We start from the raw sequence: 17,520 nt of genomic DNA on the forward strand, positions 1-17,520 counted from the left end.
TGTGCGAGAGGTTTGTTTTCCCTCTTGCCTGTTCCTCGCAGGATGCAATGGCAGTATTAACCAAAATGACTAGTGTTAAGAATGTTGATCTCTTAAGGGGATCAGCAAGTAGACTTACATGGCTGTATGCAGAGGAAAGATATTACACGTCCTTCAAGATGGGGGGAAAGGGGCCAAATTTAGGGGTTTCTGCTTAAAAAGGAGGGTTTTGAATTAAGCGAGTATTAACAGCTTGAACAGTTTTCAACTAATGGCTTGTTTTATGGACTTTTGTACAGCAACTGAAATCAATAAAGAACTTTAAACAACTAAAATAAAAGAGTGAGATTTGACAACTACTGACAAATTAATTCAAGGGGAGTTGAGGAAAGCCTGTTCTTTCTCGTGGGGAAAGTATTCAGAGCAGCGTAGGCAGGGTTAGGCAGCAAAGGTCATCTTGTCCTACCTGAGTTCATGTGCGCCCCGAAAGAGTAAACAAGAGCCTCTGTAATGAGCAAGTTGGCATTAACTTTATTCTATCTTCTGTATAATTTTAAGTACATAAGAAAGGTTTTTTCACAAGCCTCAGGAGAAGACGAGTACAAGTCACAGGACAGTCTCAAAATAAAAAAATTGCATATTTTTTTGTAAGTTTTGTCCTAGAGAAAAAGAACATTGACACTTTACAGAGGAAATGCATTTAAGATATGCTTATGCCACCCGAGGCATTGGAAAAATGAAGATCAAAGCACGTGCAGCTCCCTTTATGGGTCAGTACAGTACTGTGTCTTAGATCCATCGTTCTGCTCCAGGGCCCTGGAACAGAGGCTACAAGCTTCCACCAAAGTAAAGAGCCAAGCAACGGGGAAAGGGGAGGCTGAGAGGATTCACTTTATGGGGACCGATTGTGGATGAGGAAGAGAGTGAGGAACGAACTTGATCCAACTTGGGTATTTACAATACTGCACTACTGACCCTGGAATGAAGGAGACCCTTCCTCTGCAGAAGGGAACAGGTTCAGAAGAACTGTCCTGGAAGACTGAACCTGAGTTCAGCTGCTCAGAGAAGGAAGCCCTGGGGCAAAGATTCCCTTGCGAGGGTGGAGGGCCATGGGAGTAAGAGGTGCTCAGCTCCAAGCTACCCGCCAGACTGCGGCGGCTGGGGGGGCCTAACCGCAGTTACTCCACTGCAGCCTTCTTGTGGCACTGGTTAACATAAAACCTCCTGTCATGGCACAATCAGAAATACACTGAGCTAGTAGGAATGATGGAAGAGAAATCAGGGTGGAATGCTACGGCCCAAGTCCTCAACCTTTGGTCCAACAATGCCATTCCCATGTTCTGTAATGCCACCAACTAGTACATAGAGCTGGAATTAGCAGCTTCCAGGACCTTGAGCCATCTGCCGCAGCAACTGGGTACTCAGGACCCCGACATAAACCATTATTTGTTCAAAAGGGGACAACATTCCTCTCTCACATGAACAGTTTGCTTAAAGGCAATACAAAAACAAACCCGAACAACACTCTGAAAGCCAACTGCCAGTACTGGCTGTGAAGTTCACCAAAAATCTGACTTGATCAATTGGTGCAGTTAGATCGAACAAGGGGAGAAAAAAATACACCTTCCTGCTAATAGATGTGGACGATAACTGACCCGCCACCTACACAAAACCCCAGCCAGAGGTATTTCAGTGACAGCAGGTAGCTGTGTCTCTCGGGTAGAAGAGAAGCAGTTTGAGAGCAGAAAGGTACAAGAAATCTAAGAGAATCATCTGAAAGCAGATTTGTCCCACAGCAGGGCCAGGGGAGGGCGTGAGCCTTGGAGCTTTTCTGCTTAACCAGCAATTTCTGTCACAGTGGTAACCAACTTCTGACCGTTCCACACTGTCTTGAACTGTTCTGGGACAGGGAATTCAGTCTGGAGGGCAAAAATAGAAATCTGTTGTCAAAAAACAGTTTATGACTGAGACCAGTAACTACTCCCACCGCTTTAGGCATTTCTTTTCTTAGATACACGCTATGCCCCCTCCTGTATCACAAACAGTGCCTGTTCTGCTCCTGAAGAAGAAATTCTCACAAAACAGCAAGTATCTTACTGTAGAGACAAACAACTTGATCTGCTGGTTTTAGCAGCTGATCATCATTCACAACCTCCAAGTCTAGAGTCTAGAATTGTCCTTCCAGCCCTCGCTGTAACTGTGACATCCCCTGCAGGGCTCAAAATACGAAACCTGCCGTGCATTACCCCGACCCCAGGTAGACCACAGTGACTTCAAAACTTGACACTTACAAAGTCACCACCCTCTGTGGGAATAAGGACATTCATCTCTGATGACTTGGCACTGACGATTTCACAGTCTAGGGAGTTCTTGCTCAGATACACGTGGCAACCGTCTGTCTTGTTGATGGAAATCGTTGGCACTTTACCCATTACCTAGCAGGGTGGTCAAAGCAGCAGTTAAGAGGAGCATTAGTTTGAACTGGGCAATCACAACATTTTTCTTCTGCGTTTGCATTCAAGGCAAGAGGTGTGACTCCAGCCCCCATGCTGGATTCAAGTACTCCCACCTTTGGCAAAAATCCAACGTTATTTCTTGTTTTGATCTCTTTAGAACAAAACTACAGTGAATGCTGGGCAAACTGACCATCCCAAATCAGATACCAAACTGGAATTGGAGTAGATTCTACTGCTGGCCTCCTCACAGAAACTAATTTTTTATCTAGAGCCCTGAAGCTGATCTTCAGTGAGGCAAATTTCAGCCCTTTCCCAAGGGCTGGGCAGGGCAGTAGGACAGATGGCGTTTCAGGAGTGTTCTCCACAGGTGCACATTCCTGTTCTGGAAATACAGAACTCAAAGAAGCAGATACTACAGACACCCTGTTGTACAGTGCAGCAGTCACACTCCAGACAGAGAACAGGTCGCAGACACTCACCTGAACTTTAACGTCCCTGCTGTTTATGATCTCTACGATGCCCACCACGTCATCGAACACCAGCCCTAGCTTCTTACAGTTATCTGCAAAGAAAAGACAGAGTAGCTCACAGAAAGGTTTTGGAGATTCAGCCTTCTGCAAACAGACCAGCGTGCAGAAGCAGTTTTCAGGGTTTCTCCACTTACCGAGGGTGATGGAATTGATCTTGCCTTTGATTTGGAGCGTACTATTTGTGCACTTGAAAACATATGCTACCTGCTTCAACTCTGTGTCACTGATTACCAGGTTACTGGCATTCTCCTGGTTTTCCTGAAAAGGCAGGGAAAACACACTTTATTTTTGGAATGCAGACCAATTAATCCATGTGAACAGCAGGGTGGTGCTGTCCCTCTAAAAGCAAACTGCTTTCTTACAAGAAAGGTCTTCAGGAGACCCTCCTTCCCTGCTGCAAAGCTCCCATCCCTCCAACCCACTCATGCCGACGCTAGGCACTCACCACTCTCCACTTTTTGCCCTCTAATTCTAGCAACGCAGGTGCCTTTGGAGAGGTTTTTGGGGAGGGATTATTAGCATTACAGGATGGTTTGGGAGCAGTGAAAGGTTTGGGTCCACTTCTCACAGGACCCCCTTGGTTCTTCAATGCTGGATTCTTGTGGGTCTTCATGTCATCTGAAACATGTCTTAAGCCTGCAAGAGAAGTCAAACCTGAGCTCCAGCTCCAAGAATGCAGCTTCACAAACACCAGGTATCAGTGATCACAGCAATCATCATGGTAACATTTTTCAAAATACAAATAAATTATTGCAACTGGGCCTAAGTTAAGCCCAAGCACAAGTGACAGCAAGTGAAAGAGAGAGGAAGGAACGGTTGACACAATATTGACAAGAACACAAGATGTACTGCAGAACCAGAAGGTGCCAGCTCTTCCACTCTGCAGCTGGAAAAAGCCCCAAGCTAAGCACCTCACTTTTGTTTCACATGTGTCTTGATACACTCACCAAGTAACACACAAAAGGGATATCACAGAATGGTAGGGGTTGGAAGGGCCCTCTGGAGATCATCCCGTCCAACCCCCTGCCAGAGCAGGGTCACCCAGAGCAGGTGGCACAGGAACACGTCCAGAGAGGTTTGGAATGTCTCCAGAGACGGAGACTCCACCACCTCTCTGGGCAGCCTGTGCCAGGGCTCTGCCACCCTCAAAGCAAAGAAGTTCCTTCTCATGTTTAGGTGGAACTTCCTATGTTCAAGTTTGTGCCCGTTACCTCTTGTCCTGTTGCCGGGCACCATTGAAAAGATCCTGGCCCCATCCTCCTGATACCCACCCTTTAAGTATTTATAAGCGTTGATAAGGTCCCCCCTCAGTCATCTTTTTTCCAGACTGAAGAGACCCAAATCCCTCAGCCTTTCTTCCTAAGAGAGCTGTTCCAGTCCCTCATCATCTTGGTAGGCCTTTGCTGTCCCCTCTCCAGCAGTTCCCTGTCCTTCTTGAACCGGAGAGCCCAGCAATGGACACAGCACTCCAGATACGGCCTCCCCAGGGCAGAGCAGAGGGGGAGGATGACCTCCCTCCACCTGCTGGCCACACTCTTCTTGATGCACCCCAGGATGCCATTGGCCTTTTTGGCCACAAGGGCACATTGCTGGCTCATGGTCATCCCATTGTCCACCAGGACTCCCAGCTCTCTCTCCACAGAGCTCCTCTCCAGCAGGTCAGCCCCAACCTGTCCTGGTGCGTGGGGTTATTCCTCCCCAGGGGCAGCACCCTGCACTTGCCCTTGTTGAATTTCATAAGGTTCCTCTCTGCCCAACTCTCCAACCTGTCCAGGTCTCTCTGTATGGCGGCACAGCCTTCTGCTGTGTCAGCCACCCCTCCCAGCTTTGTGTCATGAGCAAACTTGCTAAGGGTGCACTGCATCCCTTCATCCAGGTCATTGATGAATATATTGAAGAGGACTGGACCCAGTACCGACCCCCGGGGAACACCACTCGTCACTGACCTCCAACTGGACTCTGTGCTCTGTCACGACCCTCTGAGCTCTGTCTTTCAACCAGTTTTCAATCCACCCCGCTGTCCATTCATCTAACCCACACTTTCTAAGCTTCCTTAAGAGGATGCTGTGGGAGACTGTGTCAAATGCCTTGCTGAAGTCAAGGTAGACAACATCCACTGCCCTCCCCTCATCTATCCATCCAGTAATTCCATCATAGAAGGCTATCAGATTAGTCAGACATGATTTCCCCTTGGTGAATCCATGTTGAGTACTTCTGATAGCTTTCTTTTCCTCCACATGCCTTGAGATGACGCTCAGAAGGAGCTGTTTCATCATCTTTCCAGGGATGGAGGTGAGGCTGATGTGAATAGGTGCAAAATTGCACCTCGTGTACGTGAGACACACAGGCAACCAAAAGGCTCCCTCTCTCTGTTCCAGCTAGAGATTAATTTCTTGCTACACCTGACAGATGAGGCTGAGAATTCTAGCTTGGATGTGCTCCCTTTGTCCCTGTGAACTGCCTCAGGGCTGCTTCGGGCTCCCAGCCTCATCCTCAGGCCTTTTGTTACTGCAAGCACACTTTCTAAGCAGGTGTATCGAGGGACAGCAGCAAAACAAGGATTTGCAGCACAACAGCACTCCCGCTCGCGGCTGCCCCCTGCTTCACTACCTATTTCCACGTACCGGAGGTGATGCCTTCTCCCCGATTGATCTGGGCGAAGAGCGCGGAGCGGGAGGCAGAGTCATCTGTACTGGAGCTTGTAGGGGCAGGAGCAGGTGGGGGAGGAGGGCCTGGTGGGGGAGGTGCAGCCCCGGCTTGGGGAGCGGATGGTGATTTAGACCCTTCTGTTGCTACAGGACCCTGTAAGAGGCCAGCAAGAGGAAAGGCAATTGCACAAGCTCCATATCTGCTGCAATAATCATGCAACGGTCATCTAAGAAGCTTCTGCAGATGTAGCCAGCACTCACCGTTTTGCTCCAAGTCAGCCCTGTGGTGTGATACTCTTTGATATAGCCCTGCAGCTCTGTCCAGATACTCAGATAAGCTTTCACCCAGTCCACGTGCTTTTTATCTCTGAGGACACAAGGAGACCATGAGGAGTGAGCAGGTGCATTTGCCATTAAAACGCAAGAACTACAAACAGTTCTTTACATCTCTCCACCTCTCAGCCTACAGGCAAGACGCAGCTGGACCAGCACAGTGGCCTCGCACCTCCAGCACCACATTCTAGCTTCAGCATTAATCTGGCACCTGCAGGCAGAAGGGCACAGGCCTGCTCTGCGCTGTTACCCATTTTAATTGAGGAGCCTGGTACTTCCAACAAGACCCATTCCCGAGACACAACTTGCTGCCCTGGCACACAGTTCAGCCACCAGATGATGCTGAGACAAGAGCAGCAATACACTTGCTACCAGGGATTCCAGCTGCAACATGAATGCAAGGAATCCAGTCCCTAAAGATCAGGAAAGAACGGCTAAGTGAAGCTTTATAACTACACCCTGCCTTTAAAAGGAAGACTGAATTAAAGACCAAGGCGACCGTGGTTAGATACTGGAACAGTCCCTACACACCCTGTTTGCTGCATTCAATGACACCTTTACGAGATAAGGTGAACTTACACATCCTTGTACTCCTTGAGGATCCGGTTGGTATAAAACATGGCAGCATCAGTCATTTCCTTCACGTATGGAGCAGGCTTTGGAGCCTAAAGAAGAAAGAACACATTGGCGTGGAGCAGTTGACCAGGGAACCAGACTTTTCCCAGCAGCCCACAGAAACCACTTCCCACTGGAGTTCTTACCATGGCCACCCAGCCCAGGGCTGGGATGCTCTCGCTGACTGCTGATAGGTGATTGAACAGTTTGCTACCACGGTTCTTCTCCCTGAAATTCTGCACCACCTGGATTTGCTCTGAAATCGGTTTCAGAAGTGATGAAAATGCATTCTGTGGGACAAGAGGGATGATAACAGTTAAGAACATTAGTACTGCTCTGGAATGGCTGCACATCTTCACGGGCAGCTCTGCTGAGATGATCGTCACTCAGAGGAAGACTCCAACTGGCACAAGTTACTGCTACAGCTCCCGTCCAGGCTTGGCCCTCCCTGCAAGCCGAGCTCAGTCCCACAGCCTGGCTCCTCCGGGGCTGAAGTCATAGCTCCCAACTGGATTGGTACTATGGGAGTACGCCAAGAACTGTGACTCATGTTCAATCCAAGAGACACTGACAAAGCTTGTTAGTAACGAGGACAGAAATAGCATTTGCCTTTCCTGGATTCTTTTGCTCCAAGACAGTTTGTCAAATTTTTTCTGTCCTTTATAAACTCTCAGAGAAAAGGGGTGCTAAGCAGGTTTTTGCAGTTTGGGATCTACAGCCTGCGTTACAAGTGGAGTCGCAGCAAGTTCTCAACTCACCCTACCAAGCTGAACTTCAGAATTCAAGTTACTTCTCAAGTCAATCCAAGCCTTTAATATTTGAATGATAAAAATTGTTTCTGTGTATTGTTCACTTGGAATGGTGACTGAAAGTGCTTAGAAGCCTTCTGAGGTCAAAGCAAAGCAGCCAATAAACAGTTCCAGAGGTGCTTCTTCCGCAACTTTTCTTTCCTCTAAAATCAGAAATTCTCCTGCTGGTGGCAGCAGTGAGAGACAAATTTGGGCAAAGCTTGCTTTTCAAAGCCTCTGCATTTCTATCCCTTCTTCTAAATGAAAACAGAGAGGTTCCAAGGACCAACAGCCAGGCTACGCTTCCAGAAGCTCCAGCCTAGTGCCACTGTCAAGTAACAGGATGTGGAAATTCTTCACCACATGCAATTAGAGTTCATACATTTTGCATTTTCAACTGTCTTCTCCAGAACTGACTAGACTCCTGCAAGAAAACCTGCACAAAGACCTGCACTAGATTAAGGTTGTTGTTTGTTCATAATCCTTTATTTAAATAACGTGTCAGTGGAATTTGTAAGCAGATTCTCACACTAGAGGCTATGCAGAGCAGCATCCCAGCAAGCCTGATGAAAGATAAACAACCCTCCAATGCTGAGTCTGGGGGGAAAAGATGCAGATATATTTTGCAGTGAATAGGAAAGTAGCGCAGAAATGCAGCTAGCACAATGTAACAGTAGAAGCCATGACTAAGCCAGATAATAACTGCAAAGAGAAGCAAAGTGGGATCCTGTTGCTCAGGAAAAACAGTTCTCAGCAGGGAAAAGCCAATGCATTCAGGATCAGATCTCAGTCACACATCCTGCTGAGAAGCAGCAGCCTAGGGTAAAGTGTTAAATTACTTGCTAAGGACAAATCAATCCTAAAAGCCTAGCTATTATTCAGAGGCCATTCAATAGAGACAAGTGTCTGTTATACTTCAGAAGGAGTTTAATGCCCGAAAGTCTATAAGCATCACATAATGAAAAGCGCGTTCTACGCAAATCCCACTGTGGCTCCTGTCTCAGACAAGTTCCTGTCTGCAGGTTGCATCTGAGGGAACAGTGATTGTGCAGTGCTGGTGCCAGGTGAAACTCGAGACAGAAGCTGTGAGATGACACTCAAGCTGCTCTGACAGCTACAGAAAACTTGTTGCTCTAAAGACTGGAAATTGCCAGTTCTGCAGCTCTAAGAATCAACCTCCATAATTCTGCCTGGTATTGGGTGACCACTCACAACAGTTCACGCTTTCAGCAAGTGCCTCCTCATAAATGCAAATGTCTCCAGTCCTCTCCTGGTTCCTCTTTTGGAGCAACTGTAATGGCCTAGATTCCCCTAGACTCGCGGTCATCCCTGACTCTGAGGCAAGGGCATAAAAGGTTTCTGATGAGTGATTTCCCAAACTTACCTCTGCTGGCTGTTGATGTTGAGATGCCATCACCAGAAGAGCCCTCTCACTCATCAAGCCTGCATGAACCATCTCAGCCTAAGAACAGAGAGAAACATGAGAGAGCTTCCCTTGTACCCAGCATAACACTGACAGCCGTTAAAGGTCCCTCCGCCCGCAGTTCCTAGTCTATAAGAAAGCAGCTGTGCTGATCTCAAAGCATGTATTCTTTTAGACACCCATCCTCAAAGAAAACTTACAAGAGTGTAACAGCTCTTGGGCTTGGTAGTTTCCAGGTCTCCTAAAGGCATGCACCAAAGTCTGTAAAGAGAGCTAGGCACCTACCTAACTAACAAAGATTTCAAGAAGGACAGTTGATTCATAACATGTGTAGGTGGCAATCTGCTGGAGGTTATCTGGGCATCTACAATTGTTTTGAATCCTCAGGGATTATAAACATCCTAGAATACGGTGCTAAAAGAATGCAAACACTGACAGCAAACTTGGCCCTTAACAGCCCTGAAGAACAAGCAGCATCAAGAATGGAGAAAGAACGTAAGTCCTTACATGCTTCTGCACATCCCCACCAACTTCTTTGCTGATCTTGATGTATTCAGCTACTGGGCCAGCCAGAAGGGCGTCAAAAGCCTGCACGTACTGAGCCGCTCCTGCAGAGAAGGAATCAGAGCAAAGGTATCACCGAGAAGCGCTGGGTGGGCTCCTGGGCTGGGAGCACTCACACACACGCACTGCGCTCCTGGGCCACACCTCCCACCCGCTCCACGCTCAACCTCCCTCCTGGCTCACATCAACCGAAGGCAGGAGGCTCGGCCCGAAGCACACAGCTGAACACAGAAGAGGGAAGTGTTGCAGCCACAGGAAGTCCTTATCTTAGCAAGACAGTAACCGCAGGCACCTCTGCATTTGCGCAGTATCTGCTGCAAAACTCACTTCCCCTCTGTGCACAGCCAGTTCAGCTAACAGCCCTTTGCATGCCCTGCATGAGCACTGCCTGCTCTGCAAGAGCTACTGCTGATGTCCGACACCGACACATCACCCAGATGATGCTTCAAGCCCAGATACTCCCAGGGGGCGATGCTGCTGGAGAGGTGCTTTGGGCCTTACCTTTGGAAGAGCCATCTTCACACATGCCAGGTCTTTGGCACACCATCTCCAGGCGCTCCACAGCCTTCTCCAACCGTTCAACCAGTCTTTCCATATCTACCGCTGTCCACAACCTGCAGAGACAGAACACAATTATCCTCTGACAGTATGAAACTTGTACACCAAACACTGAAGAGGGTTTATCAGCTGTCTGGTACAAACTCTACCAGTTCCAGAAGAATAATTTCTACCTAGCTCTGCACCCTGATGATGGGCAGCAGGGTACCCTCGGATTTGGATTACGCAACAGCCATGCACACAGCCACTTTCTATTGCCACAGTCAGTCCTTAATGGCCACATAGTCTTACTCCATCGTAAGGACTTCTTACACATATAAGGATACTAAAACTCACAACTTCTAACGTTGTATTGACACCACTCGATAAAACAAAGGTCTGCACAGAATCTCACTGCAGTCAGTTCTTGGCCAAAGTCCCAGCTGTGCCCATATAGCAAATCAAGCACAACTGCTTTGCTGGGAGTTCACACACTTCAGGTTAGAACTAGTGGTTTTGATTCTGCAAATGCATCCACAGGGACCTCCCGGAGCCTTGAATTCCTCCAAGGAACATCTATAACTCCAGCATCGCTACAGCACAAAGCGTCAGCCCCCCGGCACACACTAAGATGAGCTGCTACACAAGCTAAGAAGGCATAGCTGCTTCTACAACAATGTGCCCCTGTTCATCCTCTTCCTCTACAGGCTTTGTTATCTGAACTGCAGAATCTACTCTGCAAGCACTGCACAGGAAGGCGATTTAGGCACATAAGTCATTTGAAGCGTCTCATCTGGAAAAGTCTTAAATGTCATATAAACTTTCCATTAATTACTGCTTTGCAGAGACTCTGCATCAAGAAGCAAGACAAGTCACGCTCCAAGCACACTAATGCACAGGGAATGCAGGGAGGGAGTAGCAAATCAGCAATTGCATTTTTATCTTATCATCATTCATCAGAAGATTTTACAATGTGAATCACAATTATGGCCTGGACACAGCTTCCTTCTGATTGCAACAGCTTGCAAGAGCTCAAAATCCTGCCTGAAGAACATCCTTCCCAGAGCATTCCCCAGCATTCCCAAAAAGGGAGACAGGGTTTATCCGGCTGCATCGACGAACTGATACTAGATCTCTCTCAGAAACTAAACCTGAAGTTCTAATTAGGGTTTTGCTTTTGCTCACAAGACTTCTCAGCCCGGCTCCAAAGTGCATGTTTTCACCCAATTTCCAGAGGATGTGGGGCAGATCCAGCATTAGTCACAAGCAGCACTGATGTCACAAGACAAATAAGGCCATTTTCTAGCCCCCTTTTGGCTGCTTGCATCAGGAGAAGCAGCACTGATGTGGGGGGGGAGGGCAGGGGAGAGGCCACCCCCCTTCCAAGAGGAAGAGAGCGGTTTCCTCCTCTGTGTAAGAGTGAGCCAGAGGAGATACTGTGCATAAAACCGGACAGCAGTGACTGGATGCCTTCCAGATACAGAAAAGTTCAGAGAGGCTGAAACCCGTGGGCAGCCACCCATATAATCAACAGTAATGAATACCTCTTTTTTTATTCTGTACAATGTAGAAATCTTGACCACAGGATCGTCAGTGCTCTGCTGCAGCCCAGGACCATGCATCCAGAATGGGGCTCACGTCTTCAAGCAGAAGTGCAGCCAAGAGCGGGGTTCTGCCTCCCTGGCTCTCAGCACACTAAAAGGGTGGGTTTTTTTCCCCAAAAGAGCCACCTGTCAAGGAAACTCTCCTATGCTTCAAGAGTGCAGCAAGACAGACGGCTGTAACGCAGGGGTTTTGGGAAGGACATCAGGGTTTACAGAGCACTGGGCAGACAAAGCTGCTGTTCTGCACCACTGATCCCCACCACATTCCACGCGAGGCTCTAATCTGATCAGCCCCATTACCGAGTCACAAACTGCATTTCAAATCAGGATTACAAACCAGAAAGTCCAGATGGAAAGCTGCTTCTGAACCCCAGCAATAAAACATGCTGTTTGCAAGGAGCATATCCCACCAGTTCTAGATATGCTGTCAGGATTAATGTCCTTTAACAAGAAAGTGTTCCTTGAGATTCAGATTCCTCCCAGCCTCATGCCGTTTGACATGTCTTTCCTGGGTCTCAGTGGGTTTCCCCGACAGAGGCCATGAACTCACAGTGCTCGATACCAGCTTTGAAAACCCAGTGCTATCTGGCAGATGGTGAACTTATTTTTATTTCTGTTTAATAGGCAGCATTAGGACAACCCGTAAGATAACTCACTTGGTAAATTGGCAGCAAAATCAGAACTAAGTGCAGGCAGCACAAAGTCCTAGTGCAGGCACCCATAACCATGCAGTCCTAGTGCAGGTACCCATATCTCAGTCGCTCCCCGCCAAAACTATCTTGACTCACCCTTACTATGCTCTTTGCCCTGTGGATGCAGCTCTTTCTGCCATTTTCATACCTATCCAGAATGAAATAAAAAGATTTAGTTGTAACTAACAACAACAGCCAGAGTCTGCAATCCAGAGAGAACAGTGTTTAGTGAGGGGAAAAAAAATTAAAAAAAATAAATCACGAAGTGGACCTGCTTGGGCTACATCTAAGCAGTGTTTTGTCTATTAATCACTCTGAATGCAGAATAATTTGTCATTAAGTGACAAACTGACTTCACAGATCTCAGTAATAAAACAGGATCTCATTTGACTCTTTAAAGACGAAGCCGAGACATACAGATCATTGGAGAGTCATTTTTGTTCAGCACATCATCCCGTGCTCAGGAGAAACACGAAAGGCTTTCAAGCTACAGCGAGGGTTAGAGTTCTCCATCTGACAGAAGTGGAGTTGAGATGAAGCTCTCCCTTTTGGGACTATAATGCAGGATTTAAATCTAGGTCTTGTTTAAATTCAATTGAACTTTGATTACCAATGGGGCGGAAGCTATGGACTTGCAGCAAACGCACATTTCACCCTGGGCCAGAAAGTCCATTCATTTTCATAGCACATTTAGCTAATCTATTAACCAGCCTTTATTCCCATCAGAGCTTGGGAACATGGTTTTGAACATGCTGTACAGCAAACAAGCTCTCATCTACAACAAGACTGTTTTGATATACTGAGCAGAGCAACAGAGGGAAGGGATTTTATTTGTAAAAACACTAGCTATCCCAAAGCCAATCCTGTACAACACCACAGCGAGAGGAGTTTCCTGTTTGGAGAATATCAAGGAGTCGGCACGTCCCAGCCAAAGGCCGGTCCTCAGAGGAATTAGCAAGTTTTCATAAAACCACTATAAATTAAATTCTTCTGGTTGCCTGAGACAGCACACTAACCTGAGTCCTTGCTTAGACATTCTGGAAGACACAAATGTTAGTTTTATAGCCAAAGCAAGTCAAACCTACGCCTCTGTTCAGATTCAGCTTTTGTGAAGCCCGACAAACTGCTGTCAGCAACGTGAAATTTGCATCAGCTACTTCCTGTTTCTACAGGCAAAAGGAATAAAGATGGGACAACTAAATTAAGAACATACCACAGTTTATTTCTGAGCTGACACTGGAATATCTCAGGGGATCAGCTACCAGATGACTCCCAACATTTGTATCATCCAAAAGCCTAAAGAATTTTTTTTTTAAACAGTTCAGCTCATCGAGTAAGGAACTATTTGAAGCAAGACAGGACTCAAATGCCTGATTTTAGTCAGTTGTCAGGACCAGCCACAAACACAAGACAGCTATTGCTACTCCCAGCAGCTGCCAAGACAGAGATCTCTGCTGTTTATAGTACAACAATGCTTGTTGACATTGCTCCAGAACCCATGGTGTCTACTGCTGGTATTTCAGATCTACTTTATTTAGAAAGCCAAAAGTGCTTACAAAAAAAAAAAAAATTAAAAAATATCCATCTGGACCCTATTTAAGCTCTCCCAAATAACAAATCCTACTGAAGTTATTAAAAATGTTACTTGGCATTTTTATTCAAGCATTAAGAAACAGTTAAAGTGTCACTTTGCTCCACACTAGAGCAAGCACAAGGACTCCTTGTACATCGCAATTATATGAAATTGGAGATTTGCACTTGCCAGACTCCGTTGCTACGCTCCTCTCATTTCCATTCCCCGTCAGGGTGATGAATCCACCAGGGAAGTAACTGAGGATCTCAGATCTAAGCTAAATTGGATACAGCACCAAGCTCCCTATCAGGAATTCAGAGCATCGCACCTTGTCAGCATCCCTCCCGAGCTATGCCTGCTCAAGCAGAGGCTGCTTGGCTGAACTTTGTTACATGAATAATAGTGGGTATTTTTGGCTTTCAGAAAGCTCAGCAGTATTTCGGGGACACAAGGATGGCCTCAGGAAGAGAAAGGGAGTACCACAGTTTCTTGAGATCACTGATTCCTGGTCTTCCGGCAATGCGCATCTACAGCCCAGGTCTTGGGGAATTCCAGAACCCGACGTGCAAAATCCTGTCACCTGCTGCATGGAATGCCCGTATCGGTTTTTTTTTTTTAATTTCACTATCACAAAATCCAAAGCAATCAATTACGTATTTATTCCACCTTAATCGCCACCAAAATGCAAGAAAGGTCAGCAATAGGCTAAAGCCAAGAGCCACCCGCAGCCCATGGAGACAGAGAGAGTACCTGTCTGTCAGAAGCACAAGCTACTGAAATATCCTCGCTTTAGGCTGCGATACATCAGTCCTATGGCGGCGAAAGCTGGATATGTCACCTGGGCACACACCCCTCCCTCCGTGAGTCACCCAGGCGCTGCCAGCCCCGGGGACCTGCCGGCCCCTCCATTCGCCACATCACGGGGGAGAGGCGGCTCTGGACAGAAAGCCGCCAGCAGATCCCGATCCCCTCCTTTTCCAGGGGACGGAGCCACAGCGGGCAGGATCTGACGCCTCTCGCCGGGGCTGTGGAGGCAAGTACCGGCCCCCAGCCCGCTCCTCCACCGACACGACGTACGAGATGGACGGCGGCGGACCAGACCCCAGTAATCTGTGTCCCGCGGGCAGAACTCGGGCGCAGAGACACACACCCCCAGCCGGGCCCCCGCCCCAAGAAGCGCCTCCGCTCCCCGCAGGAAGCCCCAGTGGGCGGTGGCGGTCCCCAGTAACAGCCGCGTCGGGGAGTTTTCACCGTTCCGTGACTAAATTAACCCGAAACCTCCACGTTTAAAAGATTTTCCCCTAGCAGCCGGGCAGAAGCCACTCTGCCTCCCTGCGCCCGCCCAGCGCTGTCCTGGCAGGCGGACGGAGCCCCCCCCACATCCCGGGCGGGGCCGACCCCTCACCGGCACCCCCCGGCCAGCCTCGAGGCCCGGCGCGGCCGCTGCCCCTCGGGAGCCTCCTCCCGCCGATACCGGCTCTGGGGCAGAGCGCGCAGCCCCGGCCGGAAGCCCGTCCCCCCCACTTCGCCCCCGGCCCCGGCCCCGGCCCCGGCCCCGGCACTCACCTCCCCGCCGCTCCCGCTCCGCCGCCGCCCGGCGCCGCCCAGCACCCGCCGCTTCCGGCCCCCGCCCCGCGCGCCGGAAGTGCGCACGGCACTGCGCTGCGCCGGCGGGGGAGGAGCTTCGGTCAAACACCGCCCTGCGATTGGCGGATGGGGTTAGGGGCGTGGTCGAAGAGGGCGAGGGGTGGGGGTGGAAGGGCGGGGTCTCGCCTGGGGGCGGGGACACGGAGGGGCCGGGGGCGGGGCGAGAGGCGGGATGGGGCCCGGGACCCCCAGGGAGGGCCGGGACCCCCGGAAAAGGGCTGGTGGGGCTCCGGGGTTCCTACAGAGGGGCTGGGGGGACTTCGGGGTCCCCAAGGTCCCCACAGAGGGGCTGGGGCGGTAGCTGGGACCCCCCCAGGGCAGGTCTCGAGGAGGGCTGCAGACCCCCCCGGGAGGGGCTGGTGGGACATTGGGGTCCTCAGAAGGTCCAGGACCCCCTGAGAGGGGTTGGGGGTGTTTTGGGATGCTGGGAGGAAGCGGGAACCGCCGGGAGAGGGGTTAGGCTGGAGGCTAGGGCCCTAGAGATGTGGCTGGGGGGTGCACCCTCGACCCCCAAGGTGGGGCTAGATGGGATAAGACCACTCTCCTGTGGAGAGGAATCGCTCCGGCCTTGCAGGGGCAGAACTTGGCTGGGGAGGGGGGCGGCCTGGGCTGGGGCTAAGAGGAGACGGAAGGGTGACATCAGGTCCTCTGGAATTGCAAATGGCTGTGTTGAGGGGGCTGAGGTCAAGGCCCCTCCGAGCTGCGTGTAGTGGGTGTGGAATGGGAGAAGGGTCCCACTGGGGAACTACTGGCAATCGAAACAGTTACACCCTCACAGAGGGTAAATCCTGGGGGGCTCTGGGCCCCTGGGCCTCAGGGCCAGCGGTGGTTGTCATTGCTGGCTCTGTGTGGCAAAGACGGTTATACTTCTGGTATACTTTTTGGCTCATCCCAAACAGGAAACAATTCCTACAGGGCTCCTGTACTTCCCTGGGTACGCAGCACTTTGGAGCCTTGTCCTCACAGACCCTCTTTGACCCAAGGGTCTCAAAGCACTTGTCAGAGAGTGGATAAATATTGTTGTCCCAGATTTGTTGCTGGAGAGTCCGAGAACAGGGCAGTCAAGGGAAAAATAACTCGGAGCCAGGAAGAGGCCCCTGGAGTCAAGATGGGATTGTTCTCACAGAGGGCTCCGCTGTCTGCTTTTACCATTAAGGGAGAACTTGTTCTAAAACGGTGTTTGCTGCTGCGGTTAGAGGAAGAGCAGCAATTGTCCCTGCCTGCTGTGAGGGACCTGTAGCTTTGCTCTGCATCTTCGGGTCATAGCAGCCCTGGGGAGGGAGTTAAAGCTGTCCTGGGAGCTGGGGGTCTGTGCAGACAAACAGACACAGCGTCTGTACCGGTGAGGGCTGGGACATGTTGACAGGATGGGAAGGAGGAGAAAACTCAGTGAGGTCGGCTGACTTTACCACTGCTTCCTGCCCTCTGCTCCGCTACCATAGATGGTCACGTCTGCCGCAGCATGGGCTGGAAGCGGGGCCCGTCCACTGATGAGCTCCCGAGCTGAGATCCGGGCTCCATCTGTGGGATCCCAGCCGGAACAGGAGGAATCGGCCAAAGGCTAGGAGCGGGATCGCTGGGAGCGTGGCTCTGCTGACATCTAGTGAGGTTGTCTCCTCTGGCTGCTTCATGCTCCCTGCAAGCTGGGGAGGCGTTCAAAAGCCTTTGAGGGGTTGATTTTTCTGAACAGCCAGTGGATAGGAGTTGTGTGTCTTCTCAGTGAAGATGCAGCTCACCGCTATCCCCCCTCCCCTCCGTACAGCCCCCCCCAGCTCTCAGCTGCTGCCCTGGCAAAGCACACGGAGCCAAGTGTGACCTGCACCACCACATTGTCCTTCCTATAGAGGAAACAAGCAGCTCCCTGCAGTCACCAATGCCATTTGCCTGGATTTCTGTTTGTCTTGCCTCATTTTCCATCCTGCCAACACCTGATCTGCCTCTTGCAGCCATCTCCATCATGATCAGACACTTTAGGATCAATTGACATGATGCAAAATAGAAAATAAGATACAACCACCTCTTTTCCATGCAGCCAATGACTTATATTTTATAGCATCCTGTTGTGGTCAGAGCAGCGAAGGACCAGCCACGTCCTGCCTCACTGGTGTGAGGGCAGCGGAGATCCTGGTGG

The 17,520-nt window shown here is 49.8% G+C and overlaps 1 protein-coding gene across 1 annotated transcript; it reads right to left on the reverse strand.

Moving 5' to 3' along the window:
- Window positions 1-487: 487 nt before the first annotated feature.
- On the reverse strand, window positions 488-15,378 carry CAP1 (cyclase associated actin cytoskeleton regulatory protein 1). Its single transcript, XM_054223638.1, has 13 exons — window positions 15,309-15,378; window positions 9,838-9,950; window positions 9,280-9,380; window positions 8,734-8,811; window positions 6,708-6,851; window positions 6,526-6,611; window positions 5,875-5,980; window positions 5,590-5,767; window positions 3,411-3,601; window positions 3,100-3,223; window positions 2,915-2,997; window positions 2,271-2,414; window positions 488-1,898 (listed from the first exon to the last, which is right to left on the reverse strand). Exons 2-13 carry the CDS (start codon window positions 9,929-9,931, stop codon window positions 1,815-1,817), a joined length of 1,413 nt encoding a protein of 470 aa, XP_054079613.1. The 5' UTR covers window positions 9,932-9,950; window positions 15,309-15,378; the 3' UTR covers window positions 488-1,814.
- Between the last annotated feature and the right edge of the window lie 2,142 nt (window positions 15,379-17,520).

The sequence above is a fragment of the Rissa tridactyla genome, chromosome 18, assembly GCF_028500815.1.
Source record: "Rissa tridactyla isolate bRisTri1 chromosome 18, bRisTri1.patW.cur.20221130, whole genome shotgun sequence".
Classification (NCBI taxonomy): Eukaryota; Metazoa; Chordata; class Aves; order Charadriiformes; family Laridae; genus Rissa; species Rissa tridactyla.